The following is a 16,907-nucleotide window of genomic DNA, read 5'->3' as shown; positions in this document are numbered from 1 at the left end:
CTATTGCCGTGGCTCGCTTTGGATAAAAGTGCCATTGTTGAGTCCCATAAATGGATGACCAATTTAAGAACAAATCATGGATGTGAACAAAAAGGAAGTGAAATTAATTTATTTACAGCTTCAAGTCTGAGCCACATATTCACGGTTCCTTTAGTGTCTTTCCTTCTGATGACATCACAAATGACCTGTGAACTTTACGGACTGGAACTGGTTTGGTGAAGGGACTTCCTTATTCTTTTGTGATTAGTACCAAAGTCCTTTTAGACAAGTCCCTCCACTCGGCGGCCATATACCAACGTTTTATGGGCACTCATCGGGCACAGTCTTTGGGTCGAACTGCGCGTGCGCAAGGCTTCACGACACCAATCTTGCTCCAGCGGCGAGATCACAACACATGATTGGCACGATGTCTTCACAACACACCATATGATTGGCTCAATGTATTCACATGTCGACGTTCTGCCGAGGAAGGGGTGGGATATGTGTAGACAACGGCCATATTGGCGTGACAAACTAGCCCCATGCATTTCTATGGAGGATTTTTTGAGTGCTGTGTCTCCTCATTAGAAAGTCTCTGTTAGTACTCACACACCCAACTGGTTGGCACGATGCACTGGCAGGTGTGAGGCAATGGCTTTTAACTGCCTAAAATAAGTAGGACAGGGACAGAACATAGTTCTTATTTAACATGCATTCAATGAGAGAGAAATGTTGAACCTCTACAGTCATTGTAAGTTTGCTTGAATCTGCCTTAAACTGAAAGAGAAACTGGTTGAAGTAGCCTGCCTTGTGGTCTGCATTTTATCTTGTCTTATGGTAAGCTTTCTTTTTTTGAAAGACAAATTCCATCATTTTTTCTCCTGTTGTTTTGGATTGGGATGTGGACTTGTCAGCTTCAGGCCATACCAAAGTGAGTAACCTGCCTATGTTACTGATGACAAATTAAGTCAAAATTAAAGTGTAAGTCAACAAACTTGGTTGACAATGCTCTTTACAAAGAATATCAAATGAATTGAATTGAAATATGATTGTCTTGGCAGGTTTATTGATGCCATCTTTCCTGGCTGTATTTTTTACAGTTGTTTTTGAAATAGCTGGCATATCATTGGGTGAGATGGCTCTGTTCTAACTCATCCAAACATGTGCACATAACACATGATAAATGAGGCATGTCTTGGTGTGGAATTAGATCAAAGACAAAATGTGCGTTACCTGAAGAATCAAACAATGCTAGCTTTTTCTCAGGTGTACTCTACCCATGGGAACTAAAACAAGGTCATACATGTCTCACTTAAAAGACTAACTTGCAATCAAATGTTGAGAAGCTCTTGTTGAATTTCACAGGACTACCTCTTCACACTAGGAAATGCAAGGGTCCACCATACAAAAGGAAAGGTAAGCCCATCCACTCACCCCACCCCCACCACCAATACCCTCACCCTTCTGTCTTGCTACTGGTCTTTGCTTGTTCTCAACCTGTTTCTGCTTATCAGATGTGTACTGGGGACTTTGTGCTGCTGTGCCTATGGCTCTATTCAACCTTGACGCTCGTCACGGTATGTGTCATTACAACTTTCAATCATCAAGCAACTGATTCAATCATCAATGGCATTCTTTGCAGATATTGTCATTACCAATTCCTTGATCTACTAACAATTGCTATTATCCTTGTCTTAGTCTGTACTCTCTCCTATGGCTGTGGCCTGATTGTCTTTTCAATCCGCGGAGAAATGCGTAAATTCAAATCCCTGTGGTGAGTTCAAAACATTCTAAATGTTTCTCTCTAATGACAACAAACCATCCAGAAACAATCCCACTAAACATATTTACACCTAGAGTGAGTAGAAACGTTTGATGAAATATGCATCCAATGCATCTAAAAGGTGTATTAGCATCTTATAAATTTGATACTTATTTTTGTGGAAAATTACTGCTCTTATTTTGTGCTCTGGTGTTCCCAGGAAGAAGCACAGGAGATACTATTATTGGAAATACTCCTAATAGATTGCATGTATCTTATGGTAAGCTAGACAATTAATCATCAAATCAAAACTAACCCAACCCTTTGGCCTAAACCTCATCTGACCGTCACTTATTTTCCTAGAGACACTTGTGTTTATGAGGTTAATGGGAGAAATAACCAGCACTCATGGGTCCTTCTCATCCTCACCGATCTGCATATGGGCGTCATGACGACAGAAGTGCGCTGGTCATTTCCACGCCCTGTCAAGCTTATGATTTGGACCTAAAGGTGACTGAATTATTTCTCAAGATAGCTGGGACTAATTCCATACAAATAAGATTGTATGGTTTTGAAAATAAGAACACCATTGAAAACACCACTGATAAACAGAGATTAAAGAAAACAGAGTCAAAGAAACCCCGTTTGACTGGGCAGTATTCCATATAATATTGAAACAATATGTTGACAATTGTTTAGAATTCTTTGTTTGGTTTATCTAAATTATGATAACTATTATACATGGATTTATTAGTTTATCAAGCATTAAAAGCTTAACATGTTAAAATTACAATTGGCCTCTCAGTGATTTAGAAACAACCAAAAGACAGTCACCGCAGTTCAGTTATCCTAGCTGGTTGGGTTGGTTTCCGGGCTACAGTTATCGACACATACATCTACAGCAAACTCCTGATGTGCAAGAGCTACTTATCATGTGAAGGATTACAGAGCAAATACACCAGTACACAACAATACACAGCTCACTCACCAAGTCAAATGCAGAGGGCTTTAATCAATGGCAAAAAGGTTCATACATAGATAAAAAAAGTAACAGAGGAGGTGTGCTTTTAGTTCACAGTTCTGATGGTAGGACATGCTGCTGGTTACTAGTCTGGTCCCTGGCTGAATGCCATGTCTCTAGGTGTCCTCTCTCCTCCCTGGCTGAATGACCGGTCTCTAGGCATTCTCCCTCTCCACAACATCCCCAAACCTTTGCTCTGAATCAGCCGATCAATGTTTAGGGCCCCCCCCCCCCCAGAATGATAAACGTTGATCTGTATGATTCAGGGGTTGGATGGATAATGCCACACATACATTTGTATTTCCTGCTAATATCTACTCACTTCACACTAGTAATAATATTCTGACTACCACAGTTGTCATTTATCACCTACGCTATCCCTGTCCTGTGTCCCTGAATCTGCGCCCTGCCCCATACATCCAAACTACATCGGAACAATATAAAAAATAGTAAAATATAATGCTGAAAACTGTATATTTTGTTGAGTTAGACAAGAACTGTCCTGGTTTATGCAAAAACACATCACAAACATGGTACACAAAAATTGACATGGATACTGAGAACAAGTGACTATCAGTACTGCAAACTCGTGGATTCAGGCAGAGGACCCTATTCAATCTCAAGTCTGACCTAAATGAAGTGACATACCTCGAAACAGTGAGGGACTGTGAGTATGTGTGACAAGTAAATTTGCCGCTGTGCGTGTGTGTGTGTGTGTGTGTGTGTGTGTGTGTGTGTGTGTGTGTGTTTCACTGCATGTGACAAGTCTGTTGATATTTTTGGTCTTTGTCTGGATATATGCATTTGTGTATGTGTCTGTGTGGAGCTGGAAGAAAGAGGCAATCCTGGACAGTCTGGAGGATACTTCAAGATGTACATTACAGCACTCACATTACAATAGTACTCACATTAGGGCTATTACAGTGAGGGGGTGTGGGAAAACAAAAACATTTTTTGGGGTGTTGTGATGCACTGTCCCTGTTTTACACTGGGGGTTGGGTTCAGTGGAGTGGGCAGGGCAGGTTGGGCATTGACGGGTTACTTGGCGTTGGCAGAGGAGCTCAGCATCTTGCGCACGGCCTGGGTGATAGCGTCACGGTCAATACCATAAGCCTTGAGCAGTTCGGCCGGCTTGCCACTTCGTGGCACATGAGAAACTGCCATGCGGTGCAGAGAGAAGCCCTGCTCGTTCACCACAGCTGAGCACACTGCCTCCCCCAGGCCACCTGAGGAATTGCACAAAACACAATTCAGACTGAGATGTGCAGTTTAATCAGTTACAAAGACATATGGGAATTTCAGTTCAAGTTTGCTTTCAAGACAGTGTTAGTGTTGCAACCTCTCAACATACAAGGTCACATATTTGTAATTTTTAATTCATTGACAGTGAACTACTCACACAATAAGCTCAACCTAAATCAATTCATTTTTCAGCATTTGAAAACTGATAGCATGTTTACTATTCATTACAATCTCTTTATCTTTATGTCTCCATTTCCCTTCTAGTTTTATGCTCTGACTCATTTATTTTCATCCCACTCCATTTCTGGCATCCTTTTCTCTTTCTCCCTCTCTCTCTCTCTCTCCTCACTCTGTCTTTCTTGTTCCCCACTCCCCTTTCTCTTTCACCTCATCCTCTGGAGGTTTCCCCCGTTAGCAGCTGCTTCAGGAGCAGCTCTGGTCGAGATCTGGCTGCTGTTTTACATCACAATCTTTTGCTGCTAGCCTTTCCCTACCCTCACCAAACTCACAAACATTCAGTTTTTTTTTTTTTTCTTTCCATTTTTTCTCTGTGTCTCTCTGTATGCCCATGCGCACCCGCACACACACACACACACACACACACACACACACACACTGGAGAGGAGTGGTGCAAGGCTGCCTGTATTATCTAGGTCACCCACAGCCTCACGGGCGCACACTCACTTAAGAAGACCTGACAGCAGGCTACCCCTCTCCATGCCCTCTCACACACACACACGCGCACACACACACACACACACACACACACACACACACACACACACTCATAAACACATTCACACAGCCACACTCTCACACTTTTCACATACACACATGCGCAAATGTTGAGCCTGGATGACAAATTTGCCCTCCATGACAACACACTGCACATTCCCTTGACCAATAAGCGGATGCCACCACATGACCGTGTGAACCCTCTAGCCAATGGAAACATTTAAGCACAGCACGTCACAGCATTTGAACCAATAAGAGTACACTTGCGGCAAAATGCAGTGCCATGAGGCGAGTAGGCCTCGCAGAGCAGTCAGACAAATGTGAACTGACATTCAATTTGAAAAATGAACATGTTGAGACAGCACAAAGGACACACCCACCCTCATAGTAGTGGTCCTCCACAGTGATGATGCGCCCCCTGGTGGATCTTGCATTATCGATTATGGTCTTAGCATCCAGTGGTTTGATGGTGAAGGGATCGATAACACAAATAAAGATCCTCTCTGTGGAGTCATAAATCATAATTAACAAGGCACTCGTGGATGAAACTGTGAATTACAACAAAAGCTCATCATGTTTATCACAGTACAGTTTGTGCATTATGGGGCTCAGTATAAGAAAATCGTTAGTTAGCACCCTAGTGCCTGATTGATTGGCTGCTTTGTCATTTAATGGCTGCCTAAAGCTACTATAAAAGAAATGTAGCTGGGCCATTCCAGCCCAAGGTCATGCTAGCCTGACTCCCTAGCCTCATCCACTCTACTTACGTTGGCACGTTCGCTTAGAGCATTCATAATGCAGAGCAAAGGGCTAGCATACATCACTCAGGCAGTGGATCAGAGTGGATTATAAAACCTTGAAAGCCCTAACAGCAGAGAAACACATGCTGTATTCCTAGCTTCCAAAAAGCAACTTGGAAATGTGTGTCTGAAATAAATTATGCTTCCAATATTTTTTTTTCAATATAAAATATAACATTGTGAAAAATAAGAAAAAATAGGCATGGCACAACAAAACAGATAATTATGTTGAAGAAGATAAAGTAAAAGATTCCATGAGAACCCCCACCCCCCTAAACAACACACAAGTGCTTTCTGCTTTCTGTACTAAAGAAGAGAACAAGAATATTCAGGTTGTGAGGCCGTATCTGTCCATACCTTTCTTCAGCTGCTCCGCAGCAGCAAGAGCCTCGTGGAGGGTCACTCCTGCTCCAACCACGGTCACCTGGTCATCCTTACTCTGGCACACCACCTGGAACACAACATAGGTGTGTCGTGTGTGCAGGTAAGATGTGGAACACAACATAGGTGTGTGTACACACAGATGTAGAATACAACATAGGTGTGTGCAGGTAAGATGTGGAACACAACACACATTCAATATATACTTCTCTTTATCTGACTACGATTGTTTGTTTGTTTGTTTTTATGTTTAATTTAAGGCCATTTGAGCAACTAAGGCTATTTAATGGCCAGACTAAGATTGTGAACCTTAGCCCAGACCTTACCTCAGATGACCTACAACAACCCTAGGCCTAAACATCATTACCTTACTATTCAAGGGGATAAAACCTAATATTATCTTACATTTCTCACTGTTGACACATTCACTACATCGGTAGAGTATAAGTTCAGAATCAGAGTTGGGCTCTAAGATCTGGAAATAAGAAGCATCTCCATACTTTTTGTCATAATATAAAACACAGAGATAGTAGCACAGACCTTTTGGGTTACCATGTGATATGCACTATAACATTATACAAGTGTCATACATACTTTTTCCAGTGCTTCAAGTTGTTTTCAGGGCATTGTATTTTGACTGACAAAATAGTGTGTATTGGTGAGGAGTGAGGACTTCTGGTTGAAGTATGAAGAGTTTGGGTGGTTTAAGTTATTTTTGTATGAACGCTAAACTAATATGCTCAGGCGTGTGTTGGTAAAGAGTGATAAATGTGTGAAAACGATTGCAGAAAGCCGTAACTCACTTTGGCTTGTCCAACATGGAAGTCCTCATTGCTGTTGTAGATGATGGAGGTCTCAGGTCCGCTGGTCCTCACGTAACACACTCCCTGGCAAGAGAAGCACAACAACAGGTCTCAGAGCAGCTGAGGGACAGAGAAGATCTACTGTATGGTGGTGTAGAGGAGGGGGCCGCATCATAAACATGCAGTGAGCTGGGCTAAGATACAGCTCAGTTTTTATATAGGGTAAAAGGACATAGGGGACAGGTGTCCACCTTTGCGTTTGCGGCAAGCTCAACAGCCCTCTCAGTGGACACCCCATCACTGGGGTAGAAGACGGTGGAGTTGGGGATGGACCTGAACATGGCCATGTCCTCCAGACCCATCTGGGAAGGCCCGTCCTCACCTAGGACACAAGTGAACATGCATTCACATACATACACACAGTACAATTCACACCTATTCACAATGCACACACGCACACGCACGCACGCACGCACACACACATACACACACACACTCATGCACGCACGCACGCATGCACGCACACACACACACACACACACACACACACACACATACAAACATTTGCACATATAAACAAATACCTCCACACATAGTTAAAGACAGAGTCAAAAGAATATGTCAATTTAAAGACAAGTAACAAGGTAAAGAGTAGGGCATGCAGACAACGGTCAACGGTGGACAGTCAAGAGTAGCATGCAGTGTACCTGGGCTAACGGAAGGACACCTGGTCACCCGGAGACAGCCTCCGAGATGGACAGGGGGAGTGAGGGAGGGAGGGACTGGGTGCTTAAGAGTGCACAACCTCCAGAAGGTAGGAAGGGAGGGAGTGAGGGAGAAAACAACACACATTAGAGAAACAGAGAAAGACATCAGGAGAAGGGGGGGTCACCAGTAGCTCAACATTGGCTGCTACAGTGGCCTATTAGGGAACATTTTGAAAAATACAGTAACAGTGGACAGTATTCAAGGGGCAAAGTCTGCCTGTCGGTTTGGTCATGAATTCTTAACAGGACGTTCCTGTAGAGCCCTAAATGCTGCCTGCCTTTTTTTTTGTCTCTCTCTTTTTTTTCTTTAGTACTTTTAAGTTACATAAACAAGCTAAAACAAGTGCAGTGTGTCTGGCCTTAAGGGAGCTACAGGAACAGTGGCAACTGACTGTGGAGCAAAGCTGGGTGTGGTCGTGTGGAGGTGAGGTAGCAGTTCAAGGAGGTGAAAACACACGGGAGAGGACCCTGGAAGGTGCACAGGTGCATGGCCACAGAGGGGGTTAGGGGCGTGTGGGGGTGCCTGGGAACTGGGAAGAGGTGTGATTGGCCAGAGTGGACGGGAGAGCTCACCAATGGAGAGGCCGCAGTGCGAGCCGCACAGGTTGATGTTGCTCTCGGAGATGGCGGCCATGCGCAGCTGGTCGTAGGCGCGCGTGAAGAAGGAGGCGAGGGTGCTGGCGAACACCACGTTCCTCTCACGCGCCGCACAGCCCATGGCAACGCTCACCTGAAAGGGAGAAGAGAAAGGGTTCAACCACAGGTAGAGCTCATTACCCATCATGCTTCTGGGTGGAGCAGGTTGGACTTGGCTCATACACCAATCGAGATAAAGGAAAAGCAGGCACACCTCCTTCACTAAAGGCTATGAGGCATCTGCCCAGCAGGAGGTGTTTCAGCAGTACCCTGGAATGACAGCTCAGGGGCACACATGAGCGGGATCAGTGGCCGCGCCCGTGCGCGCTGCCCAGCCGAGCTCATTTCCTATTTCCTGCGCCTGTCCTCCAGCTCAAATCCTCCTGCATATTTTCAGAGCTCAACTTCACGGTGCTAGCCGTCTGAAATCTCTCAGTGATATAGGCACCTAGAATAACCCATACCATAACCCGCTCCATGATCCTGTCACATCATCCGAAATACAGAAGGAACTCTGGAGGGGGAAATACTGATAGGCACATTGAGCATAAACGATCTGTATTGCCAATAAGTAAAGAACTAAATTCAGTTATTATACAGAATTTTTGTTTAAACATTTTGCTAATTAAAATGAGTAATGTCAAAAGGAAAAGTAAATTAACTGTCTATCATATTACTATGTATTTACTTAATATTAATGTCAGTGTATTGTAATTAGTTGTGTCTGTTGTGATTATTTACGCTCCATTGTGTAGGCCTGTCTCTAATTAGGATCGGTTATGGCTCTGATGAGGGGTGCAAGGCTTCGGGAAAATGGTCAGCCAATCAAATACATAGCTCCGCCCACTGCACACATTAATATTCAACTTCTCAGCAGACCTGTCACAGCCAATAATCACCCTCCCCCCAAAATGCCTGACCTACATCCTTTTGGCTGACTCTACTGCATGATAAAACCGCACTCAGAAAGCAAGTGGACTGATCACAAAATTCTACTCTTTTGTGAGAGATAGAGAGGCCGACAGTTGTTCATAGATAGAATGGACATAGTGCAAGAGGCTTGACAGAGAAAGTGGACATTTGGGAGAGTATTGATTAGAGTGAGAGACAGAAATGATCTGTGCTAGGAAGAGATATGACTCGTATGTATGATAAGGAAAGAAGAAGAGAAAGAGGTTATTTCCCTATGCTTGGCTATCAGGAAGCGTGCTGATGCAGTGGATTCGGAGGCGTAAGTGGGTCACGTCTTCACCAGTGTTACATTATGGATGGGCAGACATGCATTATTCAGCGAACCAGCAACAGAGAGAGAGACCCAGAGAGGCATTTAACCCAGCCAACCATACTGCTGACAGCAAGACTGCCATCTATAGCAGAGGGGAGTCCTCCAGATATTACATACATCCCCAGCCTTATAGCTTCACATCTGGTGCTCTATGAAATATACATTGAGGTGATGTCCTCAATTACAATCGCCCCCCAGAGAGAGAGCCCTATTTCTGTTCCATTCAGCAACTGCCGCAGATCGCACGATTGCTAGCGTATCGCACACTCTCATGACCGACCCAGTGAGGCATCTGATAAAGCCTACGGAGCAGAGTTCTGCTTGAAGGGGCTCTAGACTATCGCGTGGGAAGGACAGAGGCCTCTTACCATGTTCTGCTGGGCGATGTAGCACTCCACGTAACGGTTGGGGTGCTCGTTCTTGAAGATCTCTGAGTAGGTGAGGTTCTTGGTGTCTCCATCCAAGGCCACCACGCGCTCGTTGTAACGGCCGAGCTTGGCCAGAGCCATCCCATAGGCCTTCCGCGTGGACATCTAAGGTGAAAAGGAGCAAAAGGCACACACCTGATTCTGACCATTTAGGGGCAGCCGTGGCCTACTGGTTAGCACCTCGGATTTGTAACCGGAGGGTTGCCGTTTTGAACCCCGACCAGTAGGCACGGCTGAAGTGTCCTTGAGCAAGGCACCTTACCCCTCACTGCTCCCCGAGCGCCGCTGTTGTTGCAGGCAGCTCACTGCGCCGGGATTAGTGTGTGCTTCACCTCACTGTGTGTTGACTGTGTGCTGAGTGTGTTTCACTAATTCACGGATTGGGATAAATGCAGAGACCAAATTTCCCTCACAGGATCAAAAGAGTATATACTTATTTGGAACACACCTTGAAATATTGTACACGTTTCTATGGTGATATACAGTACAGAAGTGTTATAATCTGGACGAGAGATTCCTATCGATCATAAAACACAACAGTTCGATTTAAATTGTGTATTTATGTAGAGTTATACATATTAGAAAAATACATTTTGTCTGTCATAACTAAGACTGAGGGGTAAAAAAACGGGGGTGATCAAACTGATATAGCCTGGTGGGTCATAGAGGGTCACACCTTCTCGCCAGGCTTGTAGCTGGGGCCACTGGGCATGCGCACGTTGCGCAGGCTGACCGGTGGGGCGTCTTCGGCGGGCGTGGCCGGGTACATGCGCTTGTTGCTGTTCAGGATGCGGCTCTGCAGGTCACGCATCACACTCTCGGCCATGTCTTTGGGCAGCGGCTTGGCATGCCAGCCCATCTTATCCTCCGCCACTGTACACACACACGACACACACACACACACACGCAGGCACACACACACACACACACACACACACACACACACACACACACACACACACACACACACACACACACACACACACACACACGTGAGAAAATGAGGAGAATGAAGAAACACACATAAGTAAGGGCAGATGTTACTGTCTGTTTTCTGGAAGTTAGACATACTGAGTGATACGATCAGTGTTTAGTGCTGAGCATGTTCACCTGGGATGCCTTTGCCCTTGATGGTCTTGGCGATGATGGCGGTGGGCTGGTGCCTGGGCTGAGACAGAGCTTTGCACAGCTCCTCCACGCTGTGGCCGTCCACAACGATGGCGTGCCACCTGGAGACACACAGCCAAAGGGGATCAAACTGATGCTTGAATCATTCATGATACATACTATACTTCACAAACTGTAAACCCATACAGAAACTACCCATAACTATACCACCACACACATACAAACTCCCACCCAACACACACACACACACACACAAATGCACTAACCCAAAGGCTTCACATCGTTTCTGGTACTTCTCCACATGGTGTTGAAGGGGAGCAGGTTCACTCTGGCCCAGGCGGTTGATGTCCAATATGGCCACCAGGTTATCCAGCTGATAATAGGAGGCGAAGGACATGGCCTCCCACACCGCCCCCTCAGACATCTCTCCATCGCCAAGCAGGCAGTACACTCGGTAGCTACACACACACACACACACACACACACACACACACACACACAGACGAACACACACACAGACACAGTCCACACCAATTAGTCAAGCATCTGGTTGCATTCATACATACAATAGACAAGTGTGCTTAAAATGGAAATTTGTTCACCTAATGACATTTTGGGATATTAGCATTGTGATGATAATACTCTTTGCTATTCATAAAGTCACAACCATGTTCTTCTGTTCTGCTACACCATCAGCTTTTCCTATCATTTAAGGACTGCATATTCACCTCATTTAGAATACTCTCAATATTGCACAATAACCCATGCATTAACGAGTAGAGCTTCATGAATATGTTTTTAGACCTTGTAGTCAAGGTGACTCACATCAAAATGAAGGCGTACACGTTGCATCTAGTACTGTGTAGTAAATTACTGATGTTCTTCCATGTGTGATAAACCTGAGAAGCCATTATTGACTAGAATACCAGAGGGAGGTGGTGGCTCAGAACACTCTGGAAACCCCCTCGGTCCCCTTCTCTCTTTGTCATGACTTAATTTGACATGACACACATTCCAGTCAAACCTGTTCAATTCCATTAAAGGTGAGAGACCCAGGGCTGTGAACGGACTGGGGAATTGACTGTCTGTGCTTCGCAACCCCCCCCCTCCTCCTCTCTCTCACACACACACTCGTACACAGCGTTACTCTCTCTATTCTGATATCTTTTCTTACTCCTCCTCTGACAATCATCAGTATACAGTCAGCCCAAGTTTGGTCCTTACTTCCATAAAACACAATTACACGGTTGGATTTGTTGGTTTTGTTTGAAAATAGGATTGGTTGAGGTGAGCATCTTTGCTAATGTCAATGGTACAGTTATGGTTACACATGGAAGCTCCCTTTCACAGTCCACAGCATTTCTCCGTTTGGGGAGCCTGACACCTATTTAAGCACATGGGTTTGGATTTGGATTTGGATTTGAATCTGCATCTCCCTCTGAAATCCAATTTTGTCTGGATAGTATAAATAACTAGGCGACCGCCGCTGGGGCCTCTGGTTATTGGAGCAGAAGATCTGGGGAGGGCAGCGCATGCCGCAACTACACACCCCAAAAAGCTTTAGCTAAAATTAACACACACATGCACACACACACACACACACACGCACACACACACACACACACACACACACACACACACACACACACACACACACACACTAGCACAAAAAAGAAAAAGGAAGGTGTGTCTCTTGGCACATCAAGTTCACAATTCAGCTCAGGTGTGCAGCGAAAGGTCATGTAAGGTTGTCATATTTTATCAATCTGGTTTGAGTCACTCTGTAGCACCACCATGCCTCCATCTTACCTGGACTTATCAAAGTACTTGCCGGTGTAGGCCATTCCACAGGCCACACCAAGGCCCTGACCCAGCGATCCGGTGGCTACATCCACAAATGGCTGCTTCTGGAATTACAATTCACAAACACACATATCAGTTGCATTGCATTTTTCCAATGGGAAGTTATGTAAGGCATGCATGAATCTGTGACACTGCAGGTACAAACTGTGAACAGCCGCAAGGTGAGATAAAGCCAGAAAGGGAGTATCAGGATGTGTGTCCCCTCAGGATGAACGCTAATATCCTTGTGCTTGTGTGATGGATTGTGTCAACTGTGTGTGTGTGTGTGTGTGTGTGTGTGTGTGTGTGTGTGTGTGTGTGTGTGTGTGTGTGTGTGTGTGTTTGTGTGTGTGTGTGTGTGTGTTGTGTGTGTGTGTGTGTGTGTGTGTGTGTGTGTGTTTGTGTGTGTGTGTTTGTGCGTGTGCGTGTGCGTGTGCATGTGTGTGTATGTGTGTGCGACGTGTGCGTGTGTGTGTGTGTGTGTGTTGGGGTGGTACTCACGGGGGTGGGGTGTCCCTCTAAGGTGGAATCCACCTGACACAGGCTCATGAGCTCACTCTCCTTCAGGAAGCCAGTCTCCGCCCACATGGAGTAGAGTGCTGGAGCAGCATGGCCCTATATGCAGGGGGTACGGTACACACACCACACACACACACACACACACACCAACATTACAATACACATCCCAGAATACAACCTCAACACACTACTGGGTAGGCATGCACTCTAAGAGCAAAATAATTAACATTAAACATCATTTTATTGATTTGTATGTATTATATTACATAATAATTACATAATCTAAATAATCTAAAATAATTGAAATGGCCACAACTATTGAAATATCAACACACAATTAGAAAGGAAGAATTCAATTACTCTGATCATTCATTATTCACAATCATTCCATGAGCATAAAAGCCAGAGGAAACAAACAAACAAACAGCAGGATTATTCTGGAGTGTTTACCTTGGACAAAATGAATCGGTCATTATTGGGGTTTTTGGGGTCCTCAGGTCGGTATCTCATGGTGTGGAAGAAGAGGACAGACATAATCTCAGCTGCGCTGCAGCATGAGGTAGGGTACCTGAGTTTTAACAGATAGGGCAGGCTGGTCAGGTCACTTATTCTCAAACACATGCACGCACGCACGCTCACGGTAGTAATGCTCCCAGTGACACTGAAAAGTCAATTTATTATACGGGGGATTAAAATCAGATTTTTTTTCTTGATGCCATCTCCTCAGTGACAATTTTAACCTGTGATGTCAATGCACCCATCTACAGCAATAAATAGAAGCAGGGAAGTCATGCTTTTTCTAACAGTGGGATATCGGCATTGCATTTTAGCAAATTACTGTTTCATGAGGCAGAACGCCGCCATTCGGTTTAACTTGAACAGCGCGTGCCACAGCTGCCTCCTCTCCCTCAGTCTGTCCGGTCTTACGTAACCCAACCCCATTTTCCCCTCTGATACCGAGGCAGCTGTGGACAACGGTGGGCACAGCACAACATTTCACAGCAATCGAGGATAAATCACAGAGGATTAATAATAAAAATGCTAAAGTAATGTGTTTCACCCAAACATTTTTTTTCTGAGACCGGATACGATGTGTGTTCTTTACAAACTCCTAGGCATACATAGTAGCCTACCCGCCGCTGTTTGATTTTGAGACATCCAAATCCATCAGTAGTCTTTCATGCGGCGCCTAATCTGATGCAGGTGTTTGTTCTCTTCACGGGCTTCATCAGGTTAGAGTAGCCTAAGCTAAAGAGCAGTTATTCTACAACCGAATCCCCATTCAGTGAGAATATGTCTAGCATCTATTAAATATGTTCAGAAAATAGCCTATATCTAGGCCTATGTATCGTACACTCAAAGAGAGCTGTATTCACATTCAAAACATTATTGCAGATAATTTCTTCCTTCATTTAAAACCAAAAAATATGAAAACATTTTTATTCATATCAAGAATCCCGATAAAATTGTATGTGACATTTTGGGAAGATTTAACGGTTTCTTTGGCTGACTGGGTGAACTAGGCCTACTCTTAGTTCGTGACACTAAAATAAAAAGGTACTTGAACAATGCTAGTTGGCACGCGCAGCTCCTCGCGCGCGCTCCTACGACAAAGCGGAGATTCCGAGCCTTGCTGCGCGCGAGGTGCTTCGGAAGCCAGTGCGCTACTTTGCACATTTATTTCATAGTGACCACTTGGCTATAGTCTACACAAATATGACTTCTTACGTAATAGATATAACAAATATTACCATTCAAGAATAAAAGTAAACCTAGACAATAATTGCTGAAGGCAAATAAATATGTTTCTATTTTCTTTCTCGGATAGAAGCGATATCTCCACAAATAATTTTAAACAGTCAATCTCCCAATCCTTCCACATTTCAGAAGTCTTCATATCATAATGTCATTGTCTTCCTATGCACAGTGCACAATGAGCACAATGAAGTAATGTGTGTGTGTGTGTGTGTGTGTGTGTGTGTGTGTGTGTGTGTGTGCATGCATGTTGCATGTGTATTTGTGTGCATGTGTGCAAGCATCTGCTTTTGCATTTATGTGTGTATCATGTGTGTAAAATAGCATGTGAGGGAACACTTTGTACATGTGTTCCACATGCCTCAGATCAAAGAATCTGACTCTCTGTGACTCTCTGTGCCCTCAGAGTTTGCCAGGCGTGAGAGTGAGGCTTTTTGTGTATTAGAACACTGACCTTTCTATTGTTTTAGGGTAATAGAGCAAAAGAAGACCTACCCACTGCCTGCTGCTGTTGTGGCTTTGATGGAGTTGATCCGCAAGCGATTGGCAATGTTCCTCAGAGCCTGGACAGTCTGTTGGTCAGGTTTATGGTAGTCCTCCATCATTACAATTTGTCAAAAAAGCAACCAAAATGCACCACTGAAAAGCACGGATAGATACAAATTAATCAGTGGAGCTATAACCACTTGAGTGTACACTTGTGCGTGTGTGTGAGAGAGAAAGAGAGAAAGGGAGGGAGAGGAGATTTGGGGGAGAAGAGGTAGAGGAGGAGGAGGAGGAGGAAGAGACGGAGGCTGGATTTATCCAGCCACACACACAGTGAAGCGTCAAACGCGTAATGTTGATGGGTGAGTCTCGTGGTACAGGAGGAGCAGAACACAGTGCCCTGGCTCTGTCAGGGTGTGTTCATGAGGGTGAGAGAGAGAGTGAGAGAGAGACAGAGAGAAAGAGGGAGAGAGAGGGGGGGAGAAAGACAGCGCACGAGAGAGAGAGACAGAGAGAGAGAGAGAGAGAGAGAGAGAGACAGACAGAGAGAGAGGGAGAGAGACAGCTTGAGAAAGAGGGAGAGAGAGGGAGAGAGAGAGAGAGAGTGAGAGAGGGAGATAGAGACAGAGAGAGAGAGAGAGGGAGAGGGAGAAAGAGAGAGAGAGAGATTAAGAGGAGTTTTGAGCAGCCATCCAAAATAATCTTTGGCTACTGGATGCAAACTCATTAGCAGATTTGTGAAGTGTCCCCTGTCCTTTGTCTCCATGACAGACATCATAAAACACTGTGTTCCAGTTCAGACCTCTGTGGACATTGATGTGGGCAGTGCACTTGTTATCTGGGGACATTGATGTGCACTTGCTATCTGGGGACATTGATGTGTGCACTTGTTATCTGTTGGTGAGGAAGGATAAGATAGGGGAAAAAGGAATAAGTTAGAAAACGCCATCCATTCATCTGTCAAATATATTTATTTTTTCCATGTTTGCAAAAGTAAAAAATAAAGTATGTTTTGGAATATACATGTAGGCATTTGCACTATGTATTTTTCATATGTATTATGTATGTATCATTAACTATGGTAGTAATAATACTATTTATGTAACTAATTAATTGTACTTCCCTTCACATTTTTGCTTACATCCAAACATTTGAAATGCTTTAGATGAATGCAGGACATTAAGGGAGTGAGAGAGACAAAGAAAAGTACATTGTGTTCCTTCCCTTGCATTGTGTGGAGCGTCTGCCTCGTGGTGCTGCATGCAACTGAACTCATGCGGATGCCCCTTCAGTCCATCTGGAATGCTGCAGATCTGCATCCACATTGTTTGTAAATCA

General features: G+C 44.5%; 1 protein-coding gene and 1 long non-coding RNA gene across 4 annotated transcripts; one reads left to right on the top strand and one right to left on the bottom strand.

Annotated features, from left to right (window-relative positions):
• The first annotated feature begins 256 nt into the window (after nt 1-256).
• Nucleotides 257-2,934, top strand: LOC143104714 (uncharacterized). Of its 3 annotated transcripts, none has more exons than XR_012983120.1 (7): nt 257-730; nt 839-910; nt 1,041-1,109; nt 1,345-1,395; nt 1,494-1,556; nt 1,678-1,753; nt 1,962-2,934. It is a non-coding gene; the product is annotated as an uncharacterized LOC143104714 (long non-coding RNA). The 3 variants fall into 3 exon arrangements; XR_012983121.1 differs by having other exon boundaries at nt 257-910; nt 1,962-2,021; nt 2,105-2,934; XR_012983119.1 differs by having other exon boundaries at nt 257-910.
• An 866-nt stretch (nt 2,935-3,800) lies between these two features.
• LOC143104068 (transketolase-like) lies at nt 3,801-15,688 on the bottom strand. Its single transcript, XM_076268000.1, has 14 exons — nt 15,579-15,688; nt 13,779-13,896; nt 13,311-13,424; nt 12,777-12,874; nt 11,234-11,425; nt 10,950-11,068; nt 10,516-10,712; nt 9,780-9,944; nt 8,064-8,220; nt 6,975-7,105; nt 6,724-6,807; nt 5,897-5,990; nt 5,120-5,242; nt 3,801-3,988 (listed from the first exon to the last, which is right to left on the bottom strand). Exons 1-14 carry the CDS (start codon nt 15,686-15,688, stop codon nt 3,801-3,803), a joined length of 1,890 nt encoding a protein of 629 aa, XP_076124115.1.
• Nucleotides 15,689-16,907: the final 1,219 nt, after the last annotated feature.

Source organism: Alosa pseudoharengus, unplaced genomic scaffold (genome assembly GCF_046254945.1).
Source record: "Alosa pseudoharengus isolate Yale_2024_CS ecotype anadromous, Long Island Sound unplaced genomic scaffold, YU_APseudo_1.1 YU_APseudo_1.1_scf_5, whole genome shotgun sequence".
Taxonomy (NCBI): Eukaryota; Metazoa; Chordata; class Actinopteri; order Clupeiformes; family Clupeidae; genus Alosa; species Alosa pseudoharengus.
The sequence above is the reverse complement of the archived record's forward strand: the minus strand, read 5'-3'. Positions and strand labels throughout refer to the sequence as shown.